The following is a 23,700-nucleotide window of genomic DNA, read 5'->3' on the forward strand; positions in this document are numbered from 1 at the left end:
GTGACCAGAAGCAACAGAGAGCTTGGCATATCATGGAAGCTGAACGTCATAGGATGTAGCTGGAGTTAGGAGAAGAGACTGGAAAAATAAAAAAACAAATTGTGATAACCTTGTACTCACGCATTCTTAGTAGTTTCTAATTTACTTTTTTAGAAGATGTGACACTGTTAAAATTTTTTAAAAAGCATATTTTAGGATATTTCTTGTTTTTTAGAAGTGTTATAGAGGCTCATTACAATTAATTTAGCATTACCTGGGTTTGAATCCTGACTCCAGTCCCAGCTAGCTTTTTAATTTGGGGCAAGTTATTTAACCTGTCTGTGCTTCAATTTTGTAATAGGGATTTAGATCCCTATACCAACACCTGAGTAATAAACTTGTTATGAGAGTTAAAAGACTTAACTTAGAACAGGGCCTAGCACACAATTAGCACTATGTATTAGTTGTTATTATTATTGCTACTAGAATATTAAGGGAAGTGGTAAAAAGAAAAAAGTTTTAATCGTATCGTACCTAACTATCCCAAAACAACAAATGTCAACAATTAGATATATTTCCATCTAGGATTTTTTATGCTTAGATTTTGTGTGTACTTTTGTTACTTACACATTTTTCCTTTATAAGTTTTAATTTCTACAATCCATTGAATGGTTTTATAGTTTTATTAACCAGAGAATGGTAGAATCAGATTTCTATTTAGAGAAATCTTTCTGACTACAATATGAAGGAAAGATAGAAAGGGGTAAGTTTAGAAGCAGGGATAACAGTAGTCTAAGCCAGCCCTCAGATAATCCACTCTAATAAGAATAGAGAATAGGAGATAGATTTTGAGAATTTTTAAGAAGTATACTTAACAAATTAAAGTGCTAGATAGGGAAGCAGGGAAAAGCTGGATGACTCCTGTGTTTCTCTTAAATAGTAGTTTGTTGGGTCAAAGTTCCACTAACCTAAATGGAAAATCAGGTGTTCTTCGGTGGGAGTCTTATGTCTTTGGTTTTAAAATGTTAAATTTGAGGTACCTGTAGTTCATCTAAGTGGAATTATCCAGGAAAGATGTTAGCTTTTTAATTTGGGGTGATCAGCATATAGATGGTGGTTGAAGCTATAAATATAACAACATTTGGGTGAACATTTGGGTGAAAAAGGTATGCAAAATCAGAGAGAATAAAAGGGAGCCAAGTACTAATTATGATAAAATAGCAACATTTAAGGGGGTTATAAAGAAGTAGGAGTAGAAGCCAAATATTATGACTTAGCAAATAAAAAGAAAGCAAGAAAGTGAAGATGGTGAATGTCAACTTAAAGCATGAAAGAGGACAGTAGCACCAGGTAGAGGAATAAAGAATTGAGGGGGAGAAGTCTGCTTAGTATTCTGTAACAACCTAAACGGGAAAAGAATTTTAAAAAGAATAGATATATGTATAACTGAATCACTTTGCTGTATACCTGAAACTAACACAACATTGTAAGTCAACTACAGTCCAATATAAAATAAAAATTTTTAAAACCAAGGAAAAAAATAGATTGGGGGGGTGGGATTTTTTTGAGGCTTGAGGCATACATATAAGCTGAGTGGGAAAAAATCACCAGATTGAAGGACTAAAGATTGTAGGAAAAAGAATGGACAGTTGAGGAATACCATTAATGAGGCTGTGGAAATGTATGGGATTTGGGGCAGAAAGAAGTTTGAACAAGTGTGAGAGATACACCTTTTTCTTCCTTGCAGACAGGAGGAAAGGCAGTTGGGATGGCTGTGAATATAGATAAATTTGTAGGTAAAAAGGTTGAAGATAAGAAGGGTCATGCTGATGGCCTCTGTTTCTCTCATTAAAAGAGGCAAGATCGTCTACTGAGTGTGATGAAGGCCACAAATAGACTTGGTGGAAGTGGCAAAGGTTGGAATACTTCCTGCAAAGAAGAAAAAAGAAGCAGTTGTCTTAAGAATTGACTGCTTTTTGTTACCAGTTATTACAGTATCAGCAATACATTTATTTCTGTTTATTAATTTTTCTACTTCAGATCTGAAACAGCAAAGAATTGGAAATCACTGACAGAGTCAGAACGTTCCAGAGGATCCCTGGAGTCTATTGCTGAACATGTTGGTATGTAACTAGAAAAAATAATCACATAGTATCTACATAGACTAGGGATTATACAAGTGCCTACAAAATTCCATCTCTACAGCTTTTTGGTTAAAAAATGAATTTCTTAAAGATAATAGATTATTTAATATTTTAAGTTACTTTTATATTTTAAAGTGATTTGTTGGTTATGCCTAAATTATGTGAATCAGTCTTTATTGTCCCAATAACTGATGAAAACTGAGGCATAAAGACATTAACCTAAAATGGCTGTGAGTATATCATCAGTATCTAAATTCTCCCTTAATCAGATTTTGTATCTGATTATATATATTTTCAGCCTGTGCTGTTTCTCAGTGTAAGTAGTTACATACATTTTTTTTCAATTTAATCCAAAGAAACTTAAGAACTATTGAAAATAAAGTGTAATTCAATGAGGAAATAAAACTGAGACATGAAAAAGCCTACCTAGTAACAATGACAAAACAGAGATTTGAATTCAAAACTTTTAATTCTTGGTTTGTTAGTTCATCAAATCTTATTTTCTTCTTATTTTGCAATTTTAGCTCTTAAAGTTCTGTATTTGCAGAAATAATTGATTTTTTTCCCTTTTCTTACATTCAAGAGGTTAGTTGAAGTCCCTGCATTTGTCCTTCCTTCATTGCTTTCGTTTTCGAAGAACATATGTAATATCCATCATACAATTCTGTTTTTGCATGATTTGAGGATTAACATCTCCATAAACTTTGATCCATTTTTCTTTACTTTGTAAGTTGACAACACTTAAAAAATTATACCAAACTTTAAATTTTCAGTCATTTTTTAAATGTTCTGTTTATTGTTGGTACTGTATATTCTCTTAAAGGAAAAACTTACCTTATACAGTAACCTGTAAAACAGGTCCTATTTAGTGACCAGAGTTTTTTCTCACCAATATTTAGCTTTATTTAAACTTTGGTTCCAGAAATTGAAATTTGTGATTAGATAATTTTGATGTGATCTTTTTTTCCCCTTTAAGACGCTGCATTGGCAGGTTCTGAGAGATCAGTGTCAGAAAGGTCTTTATCTGCATATGCAAAGAGAATGATTGAATTGGACAGTCGAACAGAAGAGCACTTTCAGACTTCTTCTCCAATTCTCAGATCATCAAGGAGAACCAGAGCAGAATCTGGAGATTCTCTAGAAAATGTCCCTTCATTACCTCTTCTCAAAGAATTAACTGCCTCTAATAGAATTCTTGATGTGTCAGATGCCAAGGTTGAAGAAGAATCTAGTCAAAAATCAGAAATACACGAAGTAGAATATGCAAAATTGGAGGAGAGTGCAATTGAAGATGCCTATTCTAAACAGTCTAGGAAGCCTGATGTCTTCCTGAAACTAGACCTGGAACAGGGAGATTCATCTGAAATTCTTTCAAGGAAAGATCTTTCTTTAGATTCTATAAATGTTCAGAAAGACTTAGTTAGATTAGCCATTGAAAATCTTCATAAAAAAGAGTCAAAAGAGAGACAGTCAGATCAAGATATGGATCATAGTGCAAACATCCAATCAGAAAAAGACACTCATGTACAAAAGAATATAAAGGGCAGAGACTCATCTTGGTCAGAACATCTTTTTGCACCTAAAGATATATCATACTCTGAAGATTTTGAAGTATCTTCTTTCAAGAAAGACATTTCAGCTGAATTGTACAAAGATGACTTTGAGGTGACATCTTTGTTGTCACTCAGGAAAGACTCTCAGTCTTGCAGAGAGAAGTCACAGGCAACAAGAATCTCTAGAAGTAGAGCCACTAGCTTTGGTAGTGATGATGAAATCAGCGAGTGCCTCAGTGAGAAAAGCCTTTCTATTCATAGCAATGTCCATTCTGAAAGGCTGTTAGAACTCAAGTCCCCCACTGAGCTTATGAAAAGTAAGGAGCGCAGTGATGTAGAGCATGAACAGAGACTTACTGACTCCCCTTCCTTAGCTTCAGCTTCTCTTGCAGATGAGTTACTTGATTTCCACATTGGTGATAGGGTGTTGATTGGCAATGTTCAGCCAGGAACTCTTCGATTCAAAGGTGTGACTAGTTTTGCTAAAGGATTTTGGGCTGGAGTGGAGTTGGATAAACCTGAAGGAAATAACAGTGGAACATATGATGGCATTGTATACTTTGTGTGCAAAGAGAAGCATGGGATTTTTGCTCCTCCTCAAAAAATATCTCACATTTCCGAAAACTTTGATGACTATGTAGACATAATTGAAGATGAAGACTCTTATTCAGATGAACAATATCAATACTATAATCAAGAACAAAAAGATACAGAGGGTCCCAAGCTTGACAGAGAAAAGGATGCAATTGAGTGTTTTTATAAGGAATCTCAACCTAGTATGCATGACACAGAAGCCTCAGTTGATAGAAGCCTTAAAATAGAAACAGACAATATACAGGACATTTCTGGAGTACTTGAAGCCCATATTCACCAGCAGAATTCAGTGGATTCACTGATTTCTTCAAAGGAAAACAAAGACCTTGTTTCTGGTGCCACGGAAAAGGTTTCCACTGCTGTAGAAGACGATACTTTAGATAATACCTTTTCTGAAGAATTAAGGAAGCAACAGCAGTTTACCAAAAAGGAAGAGAACCTATATCCCGAAGTTTCAGAAAAGCCTTCTACCCCACTTCTGGACCTTTTAGCAAGAGAAAAGAACCAATTGGAAGCCCAGCTGAGGTCATCACCAAGTGAGGAAAAAAAGTCAAAGGAACAGTTAGAAACAGTCAGCTTACTGACAGACAGTTTACTAAAAGTCTTTGTGAAGGACACAGTCAATCAACTACAACAAATCAAAAAAGCTAGGAATGAGAAAATCCAGCTTAGCAATCAAGAGCTTCTTGTTGATGATCAAAAGAAAGTACCACCCCAAGGCCTATCCCAGAATCTTGAGGAGCAGTCACCAAGTGTTCCAGGTTGCTTCTTAAGGTCTGAATTGGAAGATGAGAAAGAAGAGATTTCCTCACCAGATATGTGTCCTAGACCTGTAAGTATTTTGTCTAGAAAAAATGTCAATTAAGCTTGCCTTTAGTACATTTTAATTCTGTAGCTCCTGATAGGTTTTTTGGTGATGTGTTGTTTGTTAAATAAAGATCACTTCACTAGTTTGTAAAGGCCATGTAGCTGTTTTTCTGTCTGAAGTATAATTGTCCTCTGTTATGTCATGAGTGGTCACTATAGAGTTGTCACAAACACTGGCAGGTTTATGCTGGGTTGAAAACCCCTGTACTGTCCACAGATTAGATTCCCTTCCAGGTTCACTGAATAAATTTATTCCATGGAGATTTCCGTTGGTTCTCAACCCAGTTCTTTTTTGGCTATGAAATTATTTGTTCACATATCTACTCAGTCATGGTTGCCTTGCATAAATTACCAGTTGTGATGTTGATTCTGGTAAAACTGAAATATATCCACTATGACATATACTCAGACCATCAGCTTATTTAGGTTGCCCATGGACAATTGAACAGCAGTAATGATTCTGAGTAACTTGAGCCAGATAATCACCAAAGGTGAGAATTTTATATCTCATTTCCATATCTCAGAAGCAAAACAGTTCTTTGCAAACAGAATAATGATGATACAAAAAGGAAAAACTGATCAATAAACATTTTATTAAAATCAATTGTAAGGCTTATGTGAGCAGAATTACAGGAAACAGGATAGTTTTTTCTTAAATTGTTCATTAGTAGCCACCATATTGTTTTTGTTTTGCTTATTTATAGAAAAATAGTAAATATACAAATAATATATCTGCTTTGTCTTTAAAAAAAAGAGCCCAAACTTGTTAAGTGATCTGAGTTTACTAAATGGTGCTCTGAATGGTTCCATTTCTGTAGGAGAGTCCAGTATTTGGTGCCAGTGGGCAGGAAGAGCTTGCTAAGAGACTTGCTGAACTTGAGATTAGCCGGGAGTTCCTGAGCGTGTTAGGAGATGATCAAGACTGGTTTGATGAAGACTTTGGTTTGAGCTCTTCTCACAAGATACAAAAGAATAAGGCAGAAGAAACAATTGTACCTCTAATGGCAGAACCTAAGGGAGCTCCACAAAAGCCATGTGAAACATTATTGGCAGTCCCACATACTGCGGAGGAAGTAGAAATTCTTGTACACAATGCGGCAGAAGAACTTTGGAATTGGAAAGAATTAGGTCATGATCTTCACAGCATCAGTATCCCTACAAAACTGCTTGGCTGTGCCAGTAAAGGTCTAGATATAGAAAGCACTAGTAAAAGGGTGTACAAACAGGTATGTAACATGGAAGGATAATTCTAATTTTTAAACTTCTCTCTGTTGTCTGAAATTTGGATTCTTAGCCATTTTAATTTGTTTATTTTTCTCTATCAAGGCGGTTTTTGATTTAACAAAAGAGATTTTTGAGGAAATATTTGCTGAGGATCCCAACTTGAATCAACCTGTCTGGATGAAGCCATGTAGAATCAACTCTAGTTATTTCCGACGAGTGAAAAATCCACATAACCTTGATGAAATAAAGGTAAACTGCAAACTGCAGAGTATCTCCTTTTTTGATTTGCTGTTCTTTTGTACAGATCTGTAAATGTCATAAAAGCAAGTATTATTATTATCTTCTGTATTATTCACCATTCTGTCCTCAAGGCCTGTCCCATAGTAGGTATTCAGTAAATATTTGTTGATTCGTTCAATCCATGAGCAGTAGAGGGATGAGGGTGAGAGGGAATCCCAAATCCTCAATTTTTTGCAGAACAAATATATATATATTATTATATTTAAGAAAAAAAGTCATTGGGCTTCCCTGGTGGCGCAGTGGTTGAGAGTCCGCCTGCCGATGCAGGGGATGCGGGTTTGTGCCCCGGTCCGGGAGGATCCCACGTGCCGCGGAGCGGCTGGGCCCGTGAGCCATGGCCGCTGAGCCTGCGCATCCGGGAGCCTGTGCTCCGCAACGGAAGAGGCCGCAATAGTGAGAGGCCCACGTACCGCAAAAAAAAAAAAAAAAAAAAAAAAAAAGTCAGCAAATATTCAGGGAGATAAATTATTGCAATTCATATGAGTTTTAGGTGAGTTTTTAATGACTTAGAGATAGATATAATATTCTAAAAGTACATGAAAACATGTCATATATCAAACATGCCACCTAGACATGTAGATGTTAACTTTCCATCTTTGATTTTGGAGGTTTCAAATTAGTTATGTAGTTTTGAAATATGTGGGAGAGTAATGTGATATACAAAAAGTATTGCTTGTTGTCTAAGAAGCCCCTGAAAAGATTAAGTGCCCTGAAGCTACAAGGACTCTCAACAAACCAACTTTTAAATCACATTGGTGGAAATCTCTCTGCCTATTCAGCTATTTTAAAAATATAGCAAAGGTTGTATTTTGATTGCAGTGCCTCTCAGACTTTAATGTGCATCTGAGTTATCTGGGGATTTTGGTAAAATGCAGATTCCTTACTGAGTAGATCTGGAGTAGGACTGGAAATTCTGCATTTCTAACAAGCTTCCAAGTGATGCTGATGTTGCTGATCCTAGGATCATTTTGAGTAGCAAGACTCTAGAGTTATGATTCTCAAACTTATTTGATCACAGGAAGCTTTTTTTTCCCCCAGAGAGTATACCTCCAATTACTTATCTTACTGGTGTATTTTCTTACATCATCCAGTAGTATATGTGGACTATCAAAATACATTAAAGGAACATATACATTATTCTGGTATATAACGTGAGGGGAGGCATTGTCTAAGCAATTTAGTCTTTTTTTTTCTTGAGATATAATTGACACATAACATATTAGTTTCAGGATTCGATCTTTGTATATATTGTGAAAAGAGCACCACAGTAAGTCTGGTTAACATCCATCACCACACATACAATAGTTACGGTTGTTGTTTTTTTTTCTTGTGGTGGGAGCTTTTAAGATCTCCTCTGTTAGCAACTTTGAAATATATAATACAGTATTAACTATAGAAAGCTTTTAGAAATATTTTGTACTGACAGAATACCAGCAGACATTTATGAGATATAATGTATGCTTATATCAAGGGTAGGCAAACTAGAGCCCATAGGCCAAATCCAGCCCACTACATGTTTTTAAAAATAAAGCTGGGGCTTCCCTGGTGGCGCAGTGGTTGCGCGTCCGCCTGCCGATGCAGGGGAACCGGGTTCGCGCCCCGGTCTGGGAGGATCCCGCATGCCGCGGAGCGGCTGGGCCCGTGGGCCATGGCCGCTGAGCCTGCGCGTCCGGAGCCTGTGCTCCGCAACGGGAGAGGCCACAGCAGAGGGAGGCCCGCATACCACAAAAAAAAAAAAAAAAAAAAGAACCACAATTTAAACTTTACATCTTATATAAAAATGACCTCAAAATGGATCATAGACTTAAGGGCAAAATATGTAACTATAAAATTTTAGAAAAAAAAAAAATAAAAATAAAAATAAAGCTGTATTGGACCATAGCCACACCTAGTTACTTATATATTGTCCATGGCTGCTTTCCTGCTACACCAACAGAGTTGAGTAGTTGCAATAGAGACCATATGGCCCACAAAGCCTGAAATATTTACAGTCTGGTCCTTCACAGAAAAAGTCTGCTGACCCTTGCTTAGATTAAAGTAAGCAGAAAAAAAAAGTTTTCAAAGATTGACTTGATAGATTTTTTTTTTTTTTTTTTTTTTTGGCATGCGGGCCTCTCACTGTTGTGGCCTCTCCCGTTGCGGAGCACAGGCTCCGGACGCGCAGGCTCAGCGGCCATGGCTCACGGGCCTAGCCGCTCCGCGGCATGTGGGATCTTCCCGGATCGGGGCACGAACCCGTGTCCCGTGCATCGGCAGGCGGACTCTCAACCACTGCGCCACCAGGGAAGCCCCAACTTGATAGATTTTTAAAAAACAACTTTTAAGATGATTTTCAGCTTTGAGGAATGGAGCATCAGAACCACCTGAGGAGCTTTTTCAAAACACTGGTGCACTTCATTCCTTTCAGCCCTCAGCAGTTGATACATTCTTGAGTGTGTGTGTGTGTGTGTGTGTGTGTGTGTGTGTGTGTGTGTGTGTGTGTGTGTGTAGGTGGGGAGTGGTGTGGTTTGGAGGACACTGGTAGTTTGAGAATCTTAAATGATTCTAATTCATAAATGTGTTCTTTCCCCTATTAAGACATTTTTTTAAATAGAAGAACAAAAGTAATAACCCATTTTATTAATAACGAACAAATACATTGAAATAAGACAAGGTACATAATATATAACAGCATTCATTCAGAATGCATACGTCATTATAACATAATGATAGAACCATAAAAAGTAATAACCCATTTTATTAATAACGAACAAATACATTGAAATAAGACAAGGTACATAATATATAACAGCATTCATTCAGAATGCATACGTCATTATAACATAATGATGCTGCCTTCCACTTTTAATATTGCTATAGCATTTTGTAAAGTTTTTTTTAAGGGTGATAGTTCAAATATTGTTAGCAGTGAAGTTACCATGCTTCTCATACTGAAGTGTTGATTGATTTTAAATATAACATATTCGAATCTTGGTGCTTCAAATTAAGCTGTCCCAGCCAAAGCCTTGTACTTTGCTCATGTTTCGGGTTCAGAGATTTATTTTATACTTTCTTTTGTAGTTTTGCCAGCTTGAAGTTAGCTAATGGTGGTTCCTGGGTAGAGGGGATTCTAAAGTGATTTTTCTTTGCAGATTCATCAATGGGTTTTACTTTTTTTTTCTTTTTATGTTGTGTAGAAACAAAAATTCTTTAAGTGAATATAGTCTGAGCATTTGGGAATGCTTTTCAAATTGCTAAGTGGAATTGTAAGTGGAAGAAGTTTGTATGATTTTTTTTATAAATACTGTATTCTTAACAAAAATCTGTTTACTGCATTATAAGCACTAAATCTCAAGAACTTTGTTGTTTGTGTTTCATTCGTTTCACTTATTTTCACAGAACTTCATAGCAACCGAAGTACTCAAGCTGTTCAGTCTTAAAAAGGAGCCAAACCACAAAACAGATTGGCAGAAAATGATGAAATTTGGAAGAAAGAAAAGAGACCGAGTGGATCATATCCTGGTCAGTGTATATAACTGAACTATTTTTATTTTGACCATCTTTTCCAAAATCAGAATGTAGTTAGATTTTAAAAGGAAAGGAAATATAATTGATCTTAAGTCTATGACAGTAAATTCTTAAAGCCCTCGTTTGCTGCATTTCTTTCTGCCCCTCAGTTTTGGAAATTCCTTTCTTTTGAATTCAGTAGATGAATATTTAACTTAACAGTATTTTTGTGGGTGTGGAGAACTTGAGAAATAAAAAGTTGAGTGGAAGCAAACTTAAGGTTCTGAATTGAAGAGACCAGTGTAGACTAGGGCCAGACTACCTGAGTTTAAATCCCTGTTTTGGCACTTTACTTGGTGTGTAATCTTGGACAGATTAACCTCTTTGTGCCGCATTTTCCTATTTCCAAAATGAAGATGATATAATAGTACCTACCTGATAAAATTATTAAGAGAATTAAATGAGTATTTATATATGTGTATAGAACAGTGCCCTGCACATAACTCAATAAATATTAGCTGTTATTTCATCATTATTATTATCTAGAACTTTAGCTGAATAGGATTTATTCCATTTTGCAATATATTTTCTAGCATTAGAAAAATGCCTATCAGACAACACCAAAAAAAAGAAAAAAGGAAGAGGGAAAAAAGGTCTTTTATTCTTTCTTTCCTAAAAGAATGTTAAGATGTTAAGTAGTAGCAGACCTTAGGAAACTCAGATGTTAATTGATTCAGGTTTATTTCCAGATATTTTCTCTCTGGACTTTATATCTTGTCTATATTTATATTCATATCATGAAAAAAAATGTAATGCTTAAATTTATCAGTTTTCCTCAAGTATGTACCTTTCTAGTGCTTCATTTACTCAGTAATAACTTTACTAGATAAACATTTGTTAAACATTCTTTCTCATGTCTTATTTGATCCTCACAATAGTTGTATGAGGTAGGATGGACTAATGTTACTCTATTTTACAAATGAGGAAGTTTAGATTCAAAGATATTAAGTGACTTGCCCAGCAAATAAGAGCCAGGACTTTAACCAATTAGTTCTTCATAGATCTTGGCCTGTCAAGGTGAACTTGCTCTCATATTTCTACAATAGCTTAGAGTTTGAGTTATTATTAATTACCAAGATGTTACTTCTTCCACTTTTTAAGGAATTAAAGAAAAAAGCACATCAAGAGACATTCATTTACCCTACTATCAGTTGAATTGATCATATTCCCTATAAATCATCTCTGCATGCATTTAGTCAAGAGTGGTGCTAATTAAGGACTGATGTTACAATAGTAAGCAAAATAGACATAGACCCTGCCTTCATGGATTTACAATTTGCTGGCAGAAGTTAGCCATTAATATATAATTTATACAAGTGTGTAATTATAAATTAAATGATAAAAATAGAAGTATAGGGAGCTGTTGTAAAAGCATATGGAGGAAACTGATCTGATGAGGATGGTCAGGAAAGGCTTCCCTGAGGAAGTGACAGTTGAGCTGAGATCTTAAAGATGAATAAGCATTAACTGAGTTCCGTGATAGAGAGAAGAGCAATTCAGGGAGAGGAGACTACACGTGCGAAGACCTGAAATGGGAAGGAGCATGGAACTGAAATGTCAGTGTGGCTGGAGAGTGAGTTGAAATACCTGGGCCTATGTAACTTTTTACATGAGTTCACTCTTCTTAATGTTTAGTGAAATGATACTGTTAGCAACTTGAGTTAATTATTAACAAGAAATGCTAAATAAACTGGTCACCCTTCCTACTATTAGATTTTAGCCACCTCTGGCATTTGGATATTCTAATGCTTGTACATTTTAGAGGGATTGAGATTTAAAACAACAATGTTCATGACACATAAAACAAAAATTTTTCCACTAGTACAAAAGAAAAGGGTCTCAAAAATAGAAATTTCAAATACGTTTTAAAAATCATATTTATTATAAAATAATCATGCTCATTTTAGAAAATTTAAAATACTGAATAGTCAAAAGAAAATAATCATGACAACCTTATCACCTAGATAACTCTTAATTATTTTGATATATAGACTTTTTTTTTTTTTGTAAATTGTAATACTGAACTTTTATTGAAGTAAAGCACACTAAATCAAACCAATTACAAAGATACATGTGTCACACCAAGAAAACATTTTCAGTTATGCTGACAGCCCAAAATGCTTTCAGTTTTTCAAAGACAGTTTTAATGCCATGGGAAAAATGCTCACGACGTTAAAATGAAAAAAGCAAGATACAGTACCATATACGCAGCATGATCTCAACTATGAAATAATTTTAATATTTATACATTGAAAAAAAAGACTGGAAGAAAATGCACCAAACATTTAACTGCAGTTATCTCTGTATAGTGGGAAAACAAGATACTGAATTTTTTACTTTTTGGAAATTTTCAAATTTTCCAAGAAACTAGTATTTATAAATCAGAAAACTAGTGAAAAAATTAAACTTAAATGTTAAACTGCTTCACAACTACCAATGGATTATTAAGGAGGTACTAGGTGAGTAAATTGGCTTGGGGCATGGCTACGTGGCCTTTTTCACCTCAATGAAAAATATGTCCAAGAAAATTTTATTGCAAATTCATAACAGTTTTGTATACGCAGCATGGTCTCAACTATGAAATAATTTTAATATTTATACATTGAAAAAAAAGACTAGAAGGAAATGCACCAAACATTTAACTGCAGTTATGTCTGTATAGTGGGAAAACAAGATACTGAATTTTTTACTTTTTGGAAATTTTCAAATTTTCCAAGAAACTAGTATTTATAAATCAGAAAACTAGTGAAAAAAAATAAAACTTAAATGTTAAACTACCAATGGATTATTAAGAAAGTACTAGGTGAGTAAACTGGCTTTGAGGCATGGCTACATGGACTTCTTCACCTCAATGAAAAAATGTCCACGAAAATTTTACTGCAAATTCGTAACAGTTTTGTATTATTAATGTTGGAAGCTTTAGTTAAGTCCTACCCACAGAAACTTCAGTAGCTAATATCTAATCTTAATATACAGAAAATGCCAACTTTTCATCAAAAATTTAATACTATCTTAATTGCCTTAATTGTTCTTGTTCTCAGAGGCTAGTCTGAACAAAGGGTATAATTTAAAAATTCCAGCCTTCACAAGAGTTTCCATTAAAGAAGGTTACTTGAAATAATCAATCTTAAGCAATTAAGAAATGAGATTTGCTTTTGGTGCATTAATCTCTTACATCTTAATTTCCAAATAAGTTTTTAAAACATTTTACTGTTAAATGACTATTGACAGTTCTGTTATTTCAAGAAGATGCAGAATGCAACATTCACAAGCATTTATTAAGAATCTACTGTGTTCCACACATTGTGCTAGGAGTGTGGGCAAGAGGAGGAAAAGGGATTTTTGAAAGGTGGTTGGATATAAATCCCCCACAGGTCAGTTCTAATTAATTCTCTGCAACAGAAAATTGCCAAGTTTCTTTCATACTGTACCATCGGTTTAAAAGCACTTAACCTAAGTATCTGTGTGGCTGTCAACGTTTGTTTCTATATATTTAGCTTTATCAACGGAAGGAATGAAGAGTGATAGAAAAGGGGAGAGACACAGAACCAAGCATAAATAATCAAATTTCTTCTTAAATGTACAGATCTCAATTTTATCAGGAAGATTTGTTCTCACCAAAATTTGGTAACTTCTCTACTACACACAGGCCAAAGAATGTTCTGAACAAAATAACAAAAGCTACAAAACCTGTGGCTCGGAGGAGCAAGAAAATCCTATTGGTCCATGCTGCCTAAAATCACAGCTTTCCAAAACTCTAGAAGGGATCCATTTTATGACAAATTTGGAATCTGCCTTACATTTTTTTCTAAGTAAAAATTCCTACCTGACCTTACACCCCTGAATATGGTATCAAATGAATGCATTTTTCTTATATGGCCCTATACCCAGTCTCTCCAGATCCAAGAATCTTGTTAAGCAATTTAATGACTTAAGAAACTAAGGATCACCACATATGCCAGAAAAAGACTTTGTTAGACAAGAGAGGCCAGATATAGAGCCTGTTAACTCCTAAAGTGATGGCACTGTGCCTCCATCTGATTGCCTGGGATTACGCTTCAAACTGTCTAATAATACAATTCTATTAGGCTAGAAACTCCTTGAGAGATTATGTGATTCATCTTTGTATCACCTGTCCCTATCACTAGCCTCTAAAAAATAGAATGCTTGGCTGTTTACTGTGTTCAGTAAATGTTGGGCAATAGGAAAGGCTACAGAATGACAAGATACACTTGCATTTTTAAATGACCGCACCTTCCACAGAAGGATTTTAATTGCAGAAATCAGAACTCATAACACCACAGCCAGCCAAACACACACACACACGCTTCCAGACTAAAAAGCTTCAGACTTTAACCCTCACTAAAAAAACTATCTTTTAACACACACAGTGTTTTCTCAAAAACAGACAAACAAAACAAAAAAACCTTTTCTTTTGTTACTTTCCTTTTTCGGGGGAAATTCTCCAATATCATATTAAAGGCTAGACTGCCTGCATTTCCCTAAGACCCTTTCAGTACTTACAAATGTAGTAGCCCACTGTCTTTTTTAAACTTTTGTTGTTTAAACACAAAAGGAACTTGAACGTGAGCAAGGAGATATCTTAAAGCCAAATGCCAATGACAGCAATGGCTCCCACCAGTGACTAGTTTAACACCCAGACCCTGTGTGAACTGATGAATTTTACAGAGGGTTAACACAGTCCCAATGGGGTTTTAGTTCCCTGTACTACAGTCAAGAATGCCATCAAAATGACTTTTAGAACTACCGATAAAACCAAGTATCTCCAATTTTTATGCAACAGTCTGAACCAGGGCCAAAAACCTACAAAGGCCACCTATGAAATGACTGAGAGCAGGTTTTTAATAAAGTTAGCAAATGAGTGAAGTCTGACTTGGCACCCGGCTTACTCTCCCATCCAGGTCTCTATCTTCCACATATGTGCCCCATTCTAGCTCTGGACCCTTTTTACCTAATCCCCATGATGACAAACAGAACTTAAAATGAGGAAACCAGATTTCAATCTAAGGCTTTCTAGACAGCACTAGCTTGGGCAAGTCAGCTCAGAATCTCTCCATCCAGTAGACAGAGAGAACATCACCAACTTCACCAGTTTATACCAACATAAAAGAAGCTCAAGATCTTAGCAAGTAATATAAGTAGGTAGTTAACACTAAGTTTTAAATTATCCCTTCCTCTGGAATGATTATCTGCAATTTAAAAAGCCACCCTTCCTGAAACGGGAGAAAAAGTATCCTCAAAGGCCACCTGACCTCCAGGTCTGTTTTTGCAGTAATGCCATCCAGAGGCAAAGAAGGCACTCAGGACTTAGAAATAACCAGAAGTCCTCCTACTCTCAAGGCAAAGAACACTTTGTTGAAGGGTGGGTACTTTGCTTCTCACTTTATGTTATCTCCTTTTCACAAAGGAGACTGCCTTGGAGAGGTTAGCCATCTTGCCCAAGGTCATGCTGGTAACGCAGCCTATGTACAAAGCCTAAATACTCTTCCTGCTAAAATGAACCAGAAATACAGGTCAAAAGCCGTTCATCTTCAAGCCTACTTATCCAGATTCACTTATGGGGAAAAACCCCAGCTAGAAATACCAAACTTATATATACAGTCTGATGTCTTTAGGGAAGAAAAGTAAGCCTGGAGACCTTTCCCACACCACCTGCCAGCCCTACTAAGGGGGGGAGGGAAAGAAACCCCAAATGTACACATGTAGAGGTACTGAATTTGGGAGCCAGACAGACCTGGAATATCTGTTCTACCATTTACTGACCTGGTCTATTTTAGCCAAATAAGCCTTCTTCATCAATAAAACGGCAATAATCCAGGGGCAGTACTAGTTTTAAATGAGACCCTCCTCATCAGCAGGATGCTGACGTGAAGTAAACACTGAAAGAACCGCTCTAAAGGTACATCACCCTCAGGCCCCACTCCAAGACTCAGTTGTTCAGTGTGAAGAGCTGACTTAGCAGCACTAAGATACACCTGCTCTGTTCTCCATTCTCCTCACCCTCTTCATACTGCAGTCACCTGGGGATCTATAAGCCTCAACTCTCTGGAAAGGTTCTCTGCCCCCACTGTGTTGACTTAGCAGACCTCTGAACCCCTGTGTTAAGCTCAAAACACATCTATGCCAGGTTCTGTTAAAGCCAGAAGCTCCAAGACACGGCCCCTGCACCACGGTAGCCCCAGTCTATGGGAAGGGATAGCCATGGAAGCAAGGCAAAAGGTGAGAGCAGACACCCAGCTCAGGGAAGGCTGGAGAAAATGGGGAGAACTGAAGGAAAGCTTCATCACAGATGTTCAATCAGTCTGAAGGGGTGAACAGGCAGAAGGAAAAGCTTAGAAAAGAGCATGAAGTTATTCAAAAGATTACACAGTATAGCTAAGATATCTGACCCAAGGTCAGATCAAATCACAAGGGCCTTACAGTGTTGTGCTCAGTTCAGACTTCACCCTAGAGGACACAGGGATACAAGTTATTTTTCAGTGAAGCAACAAGATAAAAAGATCACTCCAGTGGTCCCAGAAAAGATGGACTGGTGAATGGGTCAACTCAGGACTGGGAAGCAAGAGCAGGAAGGAGATTATTCCAAGCGCCCAAAACTCACCTCCTCCAGAATAGCCTTCTCTGAACCCATGGCCAGGCTGCACTGTGAAATGTCCTTTTCTGACCCCAGAACACCTTACATATGACATCAAAATAAATTATCCAAGTATGCATTGGCCTCAACAGAAAATGAAGCATACAATCATATATTCCCTAGAAACTGCACAGAATCTGCCACGTACACATCTGCTGAGTGGCAAGGTGAAGAAAAGACCTGTTTTTGCTATTGTTGAGGCTGGAAGGATGAGTCCGCTCTGAACACCTGCAGAACACCCTGGTGGAGATGTCCACCAGGGGACAATGGGGCATATGTGTTTAGCAGTCAGGAGAGAGGGTCTAAACTATAAAGGACCAATTTTGGATATTAAGACTGAAATGGCCCTTAAAGGGATTGCAGGAGAAGGTGGCTAAGGGCTAAATCCTGGGGAATGTAACCTAAGTCACTGAAAGGTCAGAGGTCAAAGTAGCCTAAAGAGAAGACAAGAAAAGTCTCTAGAAGAGAAAGGATGACTAAGAGTGGAATAATCAGAAAGGCAGGCAGGGAACCACAAAATGGTCCAGATGATTTTTGGTCTATCTGAAAGATATATAGACTTAGAGTTTCCTTTTATACTGAGAATTTTTTTTTAAACATTTGGGATCATAGTCTCTTGTATTCTGATTGTTTTTGCTTAATTAAACGTGGATTTTTTCCTTGTTTTTAAATGTTCCTTTATTTTATATCATTTTTAAATAAATTTATTCCATTTTATTTTTTTGTGGAAATATAGCAGTCCATTGTAGAATTATGTAACAAAACAGACAAAACTCAAGGAGCTTTTGCTCTAGTTAAGGAGACAGATAAGCAAGAAAAATAAATACAGAGAGGAAATAAGGGAATACTGGGGTGATTTGACTTACATTTTAACAGGGCCCCCCTGGCTGCTGTGTTGAGGATAGACTGAAGCAAAGGTGGGAGTAAGGAGGCCAGGAGTATATTGTCATAATCCAGGCAAGTGATAATAATGGCTAAGACCAGTTTGGTGATATTGGAGATGGTGAGAACAGTTTTCAAAACAGAACAACAGAACTGCTGATAAATCGAATGTGGAATATAAGAGAAAGAGAGGTATTAAGAATAACTCCATTGGGTTGGTGTGAGTTGCTGAGGAAGGGAATTGCCTTTTGCTGATTTGAGGAAGACAGAGAGAAGTAGGTTTGGAAGGAACATCAGGAGTTCTGTTTTGAATGTATTAAATTTGAAATGTCTAATAAACATCCAAATGGAGATACTGAGTAGGCTATTAGATATATGAGCCTGAAGCTCAGGCAAGAGAGGTAGGCTGGAGATGTGAATTCGGGAGTGGTGAACATATAGATGGTAGTCAAAGCCAAGAAAGAGAGTGTAGACCAATAGAGAGAAGTCCAAGGACTGCTTCTTGACAAATTCCAATGTTTCGAGAGTTAAGAAGGTGAGGAGGAACCAACAGAGATTAAGGAGCAGCCAATGGGTTAGAACCAGGAGAGTGTGAGGTCCTGGAAGCCAGGTGAAAGTGTTTCAAGGAGGAAGAATGAATCACCTGTGTCAAGTGCTGCTTATTGGTCAAGTAAGATAACGACTGAGAATTTATCATTGGATTTAGCAATGTGGAGGTCTTTGTTGATCTTAACATCAATACAGGTAGTTTTTGTGGCATGGATAAGGTAAAAGCTTGATTTGAATAGGTTTCAAGAGAGAATGAAAGACAAATTAAGGAGAGCAAAATTGGACACTTCAAACGAGTTTTTTTGTGAAGAGAAAAATGGAGAGAAATGGTAACAAGAGAAGGGCTCTTTTAGCTTGAAAGAGATATGCTGATAGGAAAAAATTGTGATGATGCAGAGAAGAAAGGAGAACTGCTGGACCAGTGTTCCTGAGTAGACACAGATGGAATCCATGCAAGTGGAGGGGTTGGCCTCAAACTGAATATCAATTGCCCTTCTAAAACAATTCTAACATGATAACCTATTATATTTAATATTTCATAATAAACAGTTGCTTTTTCCAGATTAAGAAATGTATAATTTAGCTGTTGTTGCTTGGACTAGGAAAGTCCCTAATCAGTCTGTGTGTCTTTAGGCATTATTTGAGGTGAGTAAAATACAAAGAATGTATTTTTTAGATGTTAAAGGCCTCTGTTGGCCAAAAAAGAGGAGAAATTTTCTTTTCTAGTTCTCCTTTACTATCCCCTTACCACTTCACAAAGATACTGATTAATTTACATCTTAAGTTGGCTAAGAATATGGGCTATTTTTAGCATTGTATTCTCAAAGTATATATGATGTGGAATGAATAAAAGTAATTAGACCAACTTTTGTATATCCTTTATATGCGGTAGCCTTGGGAAATCTCCCTACTGTAGGTAGAATTGCTCTTAAAATGACAAATCCTGTAGTGAAACTACCTAGCTAATGATTGAATCTCCTTTACAGATTAAGATCTGATAAGGTACTCAACAGCTCCTGAGTTTTTACTTACTGTTGATAATTTCTTTCTCATATTAAGCCTAAATTGGTTTTCACGTAATGAATTATAATTTGCTTTTACAGCTTTAAGGCTTTACATAACAATTTAAATTCTTCCTGCATGCCTTTGAAGCGGCTGTAATGTTTCATCAGTCTTTTTCTCCCTATTAAACATTGATATTCTCTCCTGTTGTCTGATAGCATTTTTCTGAGCCCTTTTCAACCTTATCAGCTTTAGCTCTTTGTGAGTGTCCCTCCTTAAATACACCGCTCAGAATTGACCATATACAGGCATACCTCATTTTATTGCACTTTGCTTTATTGTGCTTCCTAGGTACTGCAGGGTTTTTTGTTTGTTTGTTTTAACAAATTGAAGGTTTGTAGCAATCCTGCATTGTCAGATAATGGTTAGATTTTTTAACAATAAAGTATTTTTTAATTAAGGTATGTGCATTGGTTTTTACACATAATGCTGTTGCACACTTAATAGGCTACAGTATTGTGTAAACATAACTTTCACATGCACTGAGAAACCAGAAAATTTGCGTGACTGCTTTATTGCGATACTCGCTTTATTGCAGTGGTCTGGAAGCGAACCCACAATATCTCCAAGGTATGCCTGTAATATTTTGTGTTATTGCTTAATTAGTACAATCACATAACCTCCTTCTTTTTTCTAGATACTGTCCTTTGATGAATGCAGCTTATAATCACGTTAGTTTTATTTTTAGCTATACCATTCTCATGGGACTCACAAAAGCTTAGAAAAATTCTAAGACCCAAATCTCAACCTGTGCTTTTGTAGTTTGTTTTTTTTTTGCAGTGCGCGGGCCTCTCACTGTTGTGGCCTCTCCCGTTGCGGAGCACAGGCTCTGGACGCGCAGGCTCAGCGGCCATGGCTCACGGGCCCAGCCGCTCCGCGGCATGTGGGATCTTACCGGACCGGGGCACGAACCCGCGTCCCCTGCATCGGCAGGTGGACTTTCAACCACTGCACCACCAGGAAAGCCCTGTAGTTATTTTTTTGATCCAAGTACAGGACCTTATTTTATTCCTTCATTTCGTTAAATTTGGCCCATCCTTCCAAGCTTATCAACACATTTTTAGGTTCTTTCTTTTAACATAGCTATTGTGTTTCCCAGCTTTCACGTCAACTCTAAAATTGAGGTACCTGCCTTCATCTAGGTCATTGCTAAAAATGATGAACTCAACAGAGCCAAAGACAGCCATAAAACACTCACTAAAAAATGATATGCCAGATATTTATTTAACACCTTCTATTTGCACTGTCCTGGCCACTGGGAAATTATAAATAAAAAGAAATCCCACAGCCTAGCGGGAGAACAGATGCACAGAATACAAAATTCTGTAGGATAATTACTACAATGGAATATGAACAAGATGGATTGGGAGCACAGAGGAAAAAGCTCTTGAGTCTTCCAGGCAGAAACTTCCTTCCAGGTTGATAGTTGTCTTGGCCTTCAGTCCAAAAAAGTGCACATACACCTAACTGACCTGTCTCTATTTCACGGTCTTGTTCACAGGGATATGGTGAAAGGACATATGCTTGCTGGAATCTGGCCACATTCTATTTACCACTTTTCTCTTTTCTACCAGCCTAATACCCTGTCCAAAAAAAAAAAAAAAAGTTAGACTTTTTAATTTAATTATTTATATGTAATACATATTAGTTTACGTACATACACACATACATATTAAGGAGCAGCAGCAAGGGAGATGTGTAGTTGAATAGAATAGATTCCCAAAACCAGAAGAAAATGGAGGCATATTTGCAGGTTGTGAGATCTCTCAGTTGCCACAGTTGAGGTTGCAAACTGGGCTTTGTGCTTTCTGATGGCCAAAGAAAAAAGGAAAACATGATGTTCTTACTGGCTGGGAGGGAAATAATTCCTGTTCTTACAGAGGAGCAAAGCTTTTGCTATACTGACGAGGCACTGTGGGGACTCATCGCGGCTCCACTGAGGGATAATGGATAATGTCCTGAGCATATGTTCCTGCTGTAAGGGCAAAAATGATTACATTAGGACAGTGTTTCCTAAATTTTATTATCGCATAGGAGATTGTTCAAGGAACAAATTTAATAATAAAGGCTGAGAGAACTTAGAAAGAGGAAAGCTGTGCAACTTTGAACAGATAAACAAATTCATGGGAGATAAGTGATCTTTTATAGGGGACACACTTATTAGCTTTTCCAGAACGTGATTCTCCCTCAGCACCAGGTTGAGAAGTCTTGCATTAGGCTGTTGCTTATAGCATCCTTCATAAGGGAACACCAGTTCCTTTGTATCTTATTTCTTATATAGCCACACAATTTGATTCTTTGACCAGATACATACAGGAAGCTCTGAATTAATCAAGTTCCTCTACTGGTGGACTTCTGTTGAGAATAGACTGATATACATTGTGAAACTCCCAGAGGGAGATTTCTAAAACTTATTTGACCATATCACCCTTTTTGGTGGCATTTCTGTCCAGGGAGCGTGCGTTAGGGAACAAAGAAAGGGATATTTTACATAGCCTCACCAAGGAGAAAGAATGCGGCAGCTGCCTTGCCACATACCTGTCAACCCCAACCAAGGGTGTATGTCTGGCAGCTCTGCTCTCCCACACTCCAAAATGGTGTGGCCTCTCATCCAAGAGTCTTCTTGTTTCCTCGTGCCAGGAATCAGAGCACAGGCTCCCCTCTTCACTTCCGCTGCCTTTTTCTAGAGGAAATTGTGATAAGTGCAAGTTAGGAGCTTGTTGTCACATGGCTTTTTGCCAAGTTAGACTTTTGGTTAGAGACCCTCGACACTGCAATTAACTTTGCTGAATTTGTGACTAAAGCAGGGTTTACAATCTACTCTCTCCACCTGGCCTCCATCTCACTCACAATATTATTACATATAATAAGTCTAACATGTTTCTCTTATAAGTAGTTTTTAAAAATTTCTTGTAAACAAGCGAGACATCTTGGGCAGCTCATTCTAATTTGATTCCTTTGGTTTACCTTAGGAATCCCCAAATCTGAAAATGCAAAAAGAGCATTTTATATAAAATAATAATATAACAGTGACTTTTAAAATAAACTTAAACAATAGTACATTTAAAGAATACTCCAATACCAAAATAAAATGTGGGGGGAGGGAATTCCCTCGCGGTCCAGTGGTTAGGACTTGGCGCTTTCACTGCTGGGGCCTGGGTTCAGTGCCTGGCCAGGGAACTAAGATCCCACAATCCATGCAGCGTGGCAAAAAAAAAAAAAAAAACTCCAATGAATATGAAATTTTACTCATTTATTTACATACTCCAGAATCATATCTAATATTGTCTTTGGATATATGCATTTTATAATTGTAAATCCATATATCTGAAATTTTGCATTCTTCTACGTATTCTCCTATGTTGACAGAGACAACATACTTGTAATCCTTAATATCTATAAAATACTGGAATATTGTCAAGGTTGACAGATTTGAAGCCAGTTTTTATTCGACAGTTGAGTTTTTTCAAACTTTTTGCAGCTTTAAAAGGGCTGTTGATATCATCATATAAATTACCTTTTTTTCTCTGACTTATTTCCTTGGGTTGTAGTCCGATGCATGGGGTTGCCAAGTTAGTGAATATCATTAATTCCTAGCTTTTGTGTGACAGTGATTTTCTAACCTTTCTGTTTTCTAAATTCTAGGTACAGGAGCTCCACGAGGAGGAGGCACAGTGGGTGAACTATGATGAGGATGAGTTGTGTGTGAAGATGCAGCTAGCTGATGGGATCTTTGAGACCTTGATCAGAGATACTATTGATGTTCTGAATCAGATCAGTGAAAAACAGGGGAGAATGCTACTTGTGTGACATCTTGCAAATAAATCGAACACTGAGTGCTAATATGAGTCCTGGGCCTTTCTGCCTCCTGATACACACCCCATGTCCATCATAGCAAGAGTGCTTCTGGACCTTGTACCTGTTCTTAAAGACTACTGGTTTGGAGTTCATGGGACAATGAGGTATATCTGGTATTACAGCCTTTGCCTTTAGAGACTGTCCACTGGAATAATTGGTTGTTTTCCGTGGGCAGGGTCTGATGTTGACACACAGTATAATCCTACACCTCTTGTTAGTATTCCCTACTGGGTCTCAGATGAGGGCTGAAAACACCAGACTTACCTCTTAGTTTAGACTAGGGTATCACTTCCTTGAGTCTGAAGTCAAGCAAGAGAGGTATATAGATGTACATCATACCATTCTTGAAATGTAATCCTGGTTTATACCATGAAAGTCATAAATGGACGTTATAGTCTCTAAACAGTATTAAACCCTGAATTACTTTCAGATAGGCAAGTTTAGTAATGTGTGCCTATTTCCCATTGTGGAGTTCATTTCATTTTGT

The 23,700-nt window shown here is 37.1% G+C and overlaps 2 protein-coding genes across 3 annotated transcripts in view; one reads left to right on the forward strand and one right to left on the reverse strand.

Annotated features, from left to right (window-relative positions):
* The window catches only part of CEP350 (centrosomal protein 350), a 145,571-nt gene extending 122,043 nt beyond the window's left edge, over positions 1-23,528 (forward strand). The window contains exons 35-40 of the mRNA XM_055084187.1: positions 2,020-2,102; positions 3,100-5,102; positions 5,956-6,363; positions 6,464-6,610; positions 10,040-10,162; positions 23,001-23,528. Of these exons, the coding sequence (XP_054940162.1) occupies positions 2,020-2,102; positions 3,100-5,102; positions 5,956-6,363; positions 6,464-6,610; positions 10,040-10,162; positions 23,001-23,165 (2,929 nt within the window). The 3' untranslated portion in view covers positions 23,166-23,528. The remainder of the gene's footprint in view (positions 1-2,019; positions 2,103-3,099; positions 5,103-5,955; positions 6,364-6,463; positions 6,611-10,039; positions 10,163-23,000) is intronic.
* Positions 20,912-23,700, reverse strand: part of LOC129392061 (heterogeneous nuclear ribonucleoprotein A1-like) — a 42,056-nt gene continuing 39,267 nt past the window's right edge. Inside the window, exons 2-3 of one of the 2 annotated variants that reach the window (XM_055084186.1) lie at positions 21,894-22,038; positions 20,912-20,938 (exon numbers count right to left, since the gene is read on the reverse strand). In XM_055084186.1, the coding sequence (XP_054940161.1) occupies positions 20,931-20,938; positions 21,894-22,038 (153 nt within the window). In that variant the 3' untranslated portion in view covers positions 20,912-20,930. Of the gene's footprint in view, positions 20,939-20,993; positions 22,039-23,700 lie in introns of those variants that run through there. The other variant, XM_055084185.1, reaches the window with a different exon arrangement.

Source organism: Physeter macrocephalus, chromosome 4, assembly GCF_002837175.3.
Source record: "Physeter macrocephalus isolate SW-GA chromosome 4, ASM283717v5, whole genome shotgun sequence".
Lineage (NCBI taxonomy): Eukaryota > Metazoa > Chordata > Mammalia > Artiodactyla > Physeteridae > Physeter > Physeter macrocephalus.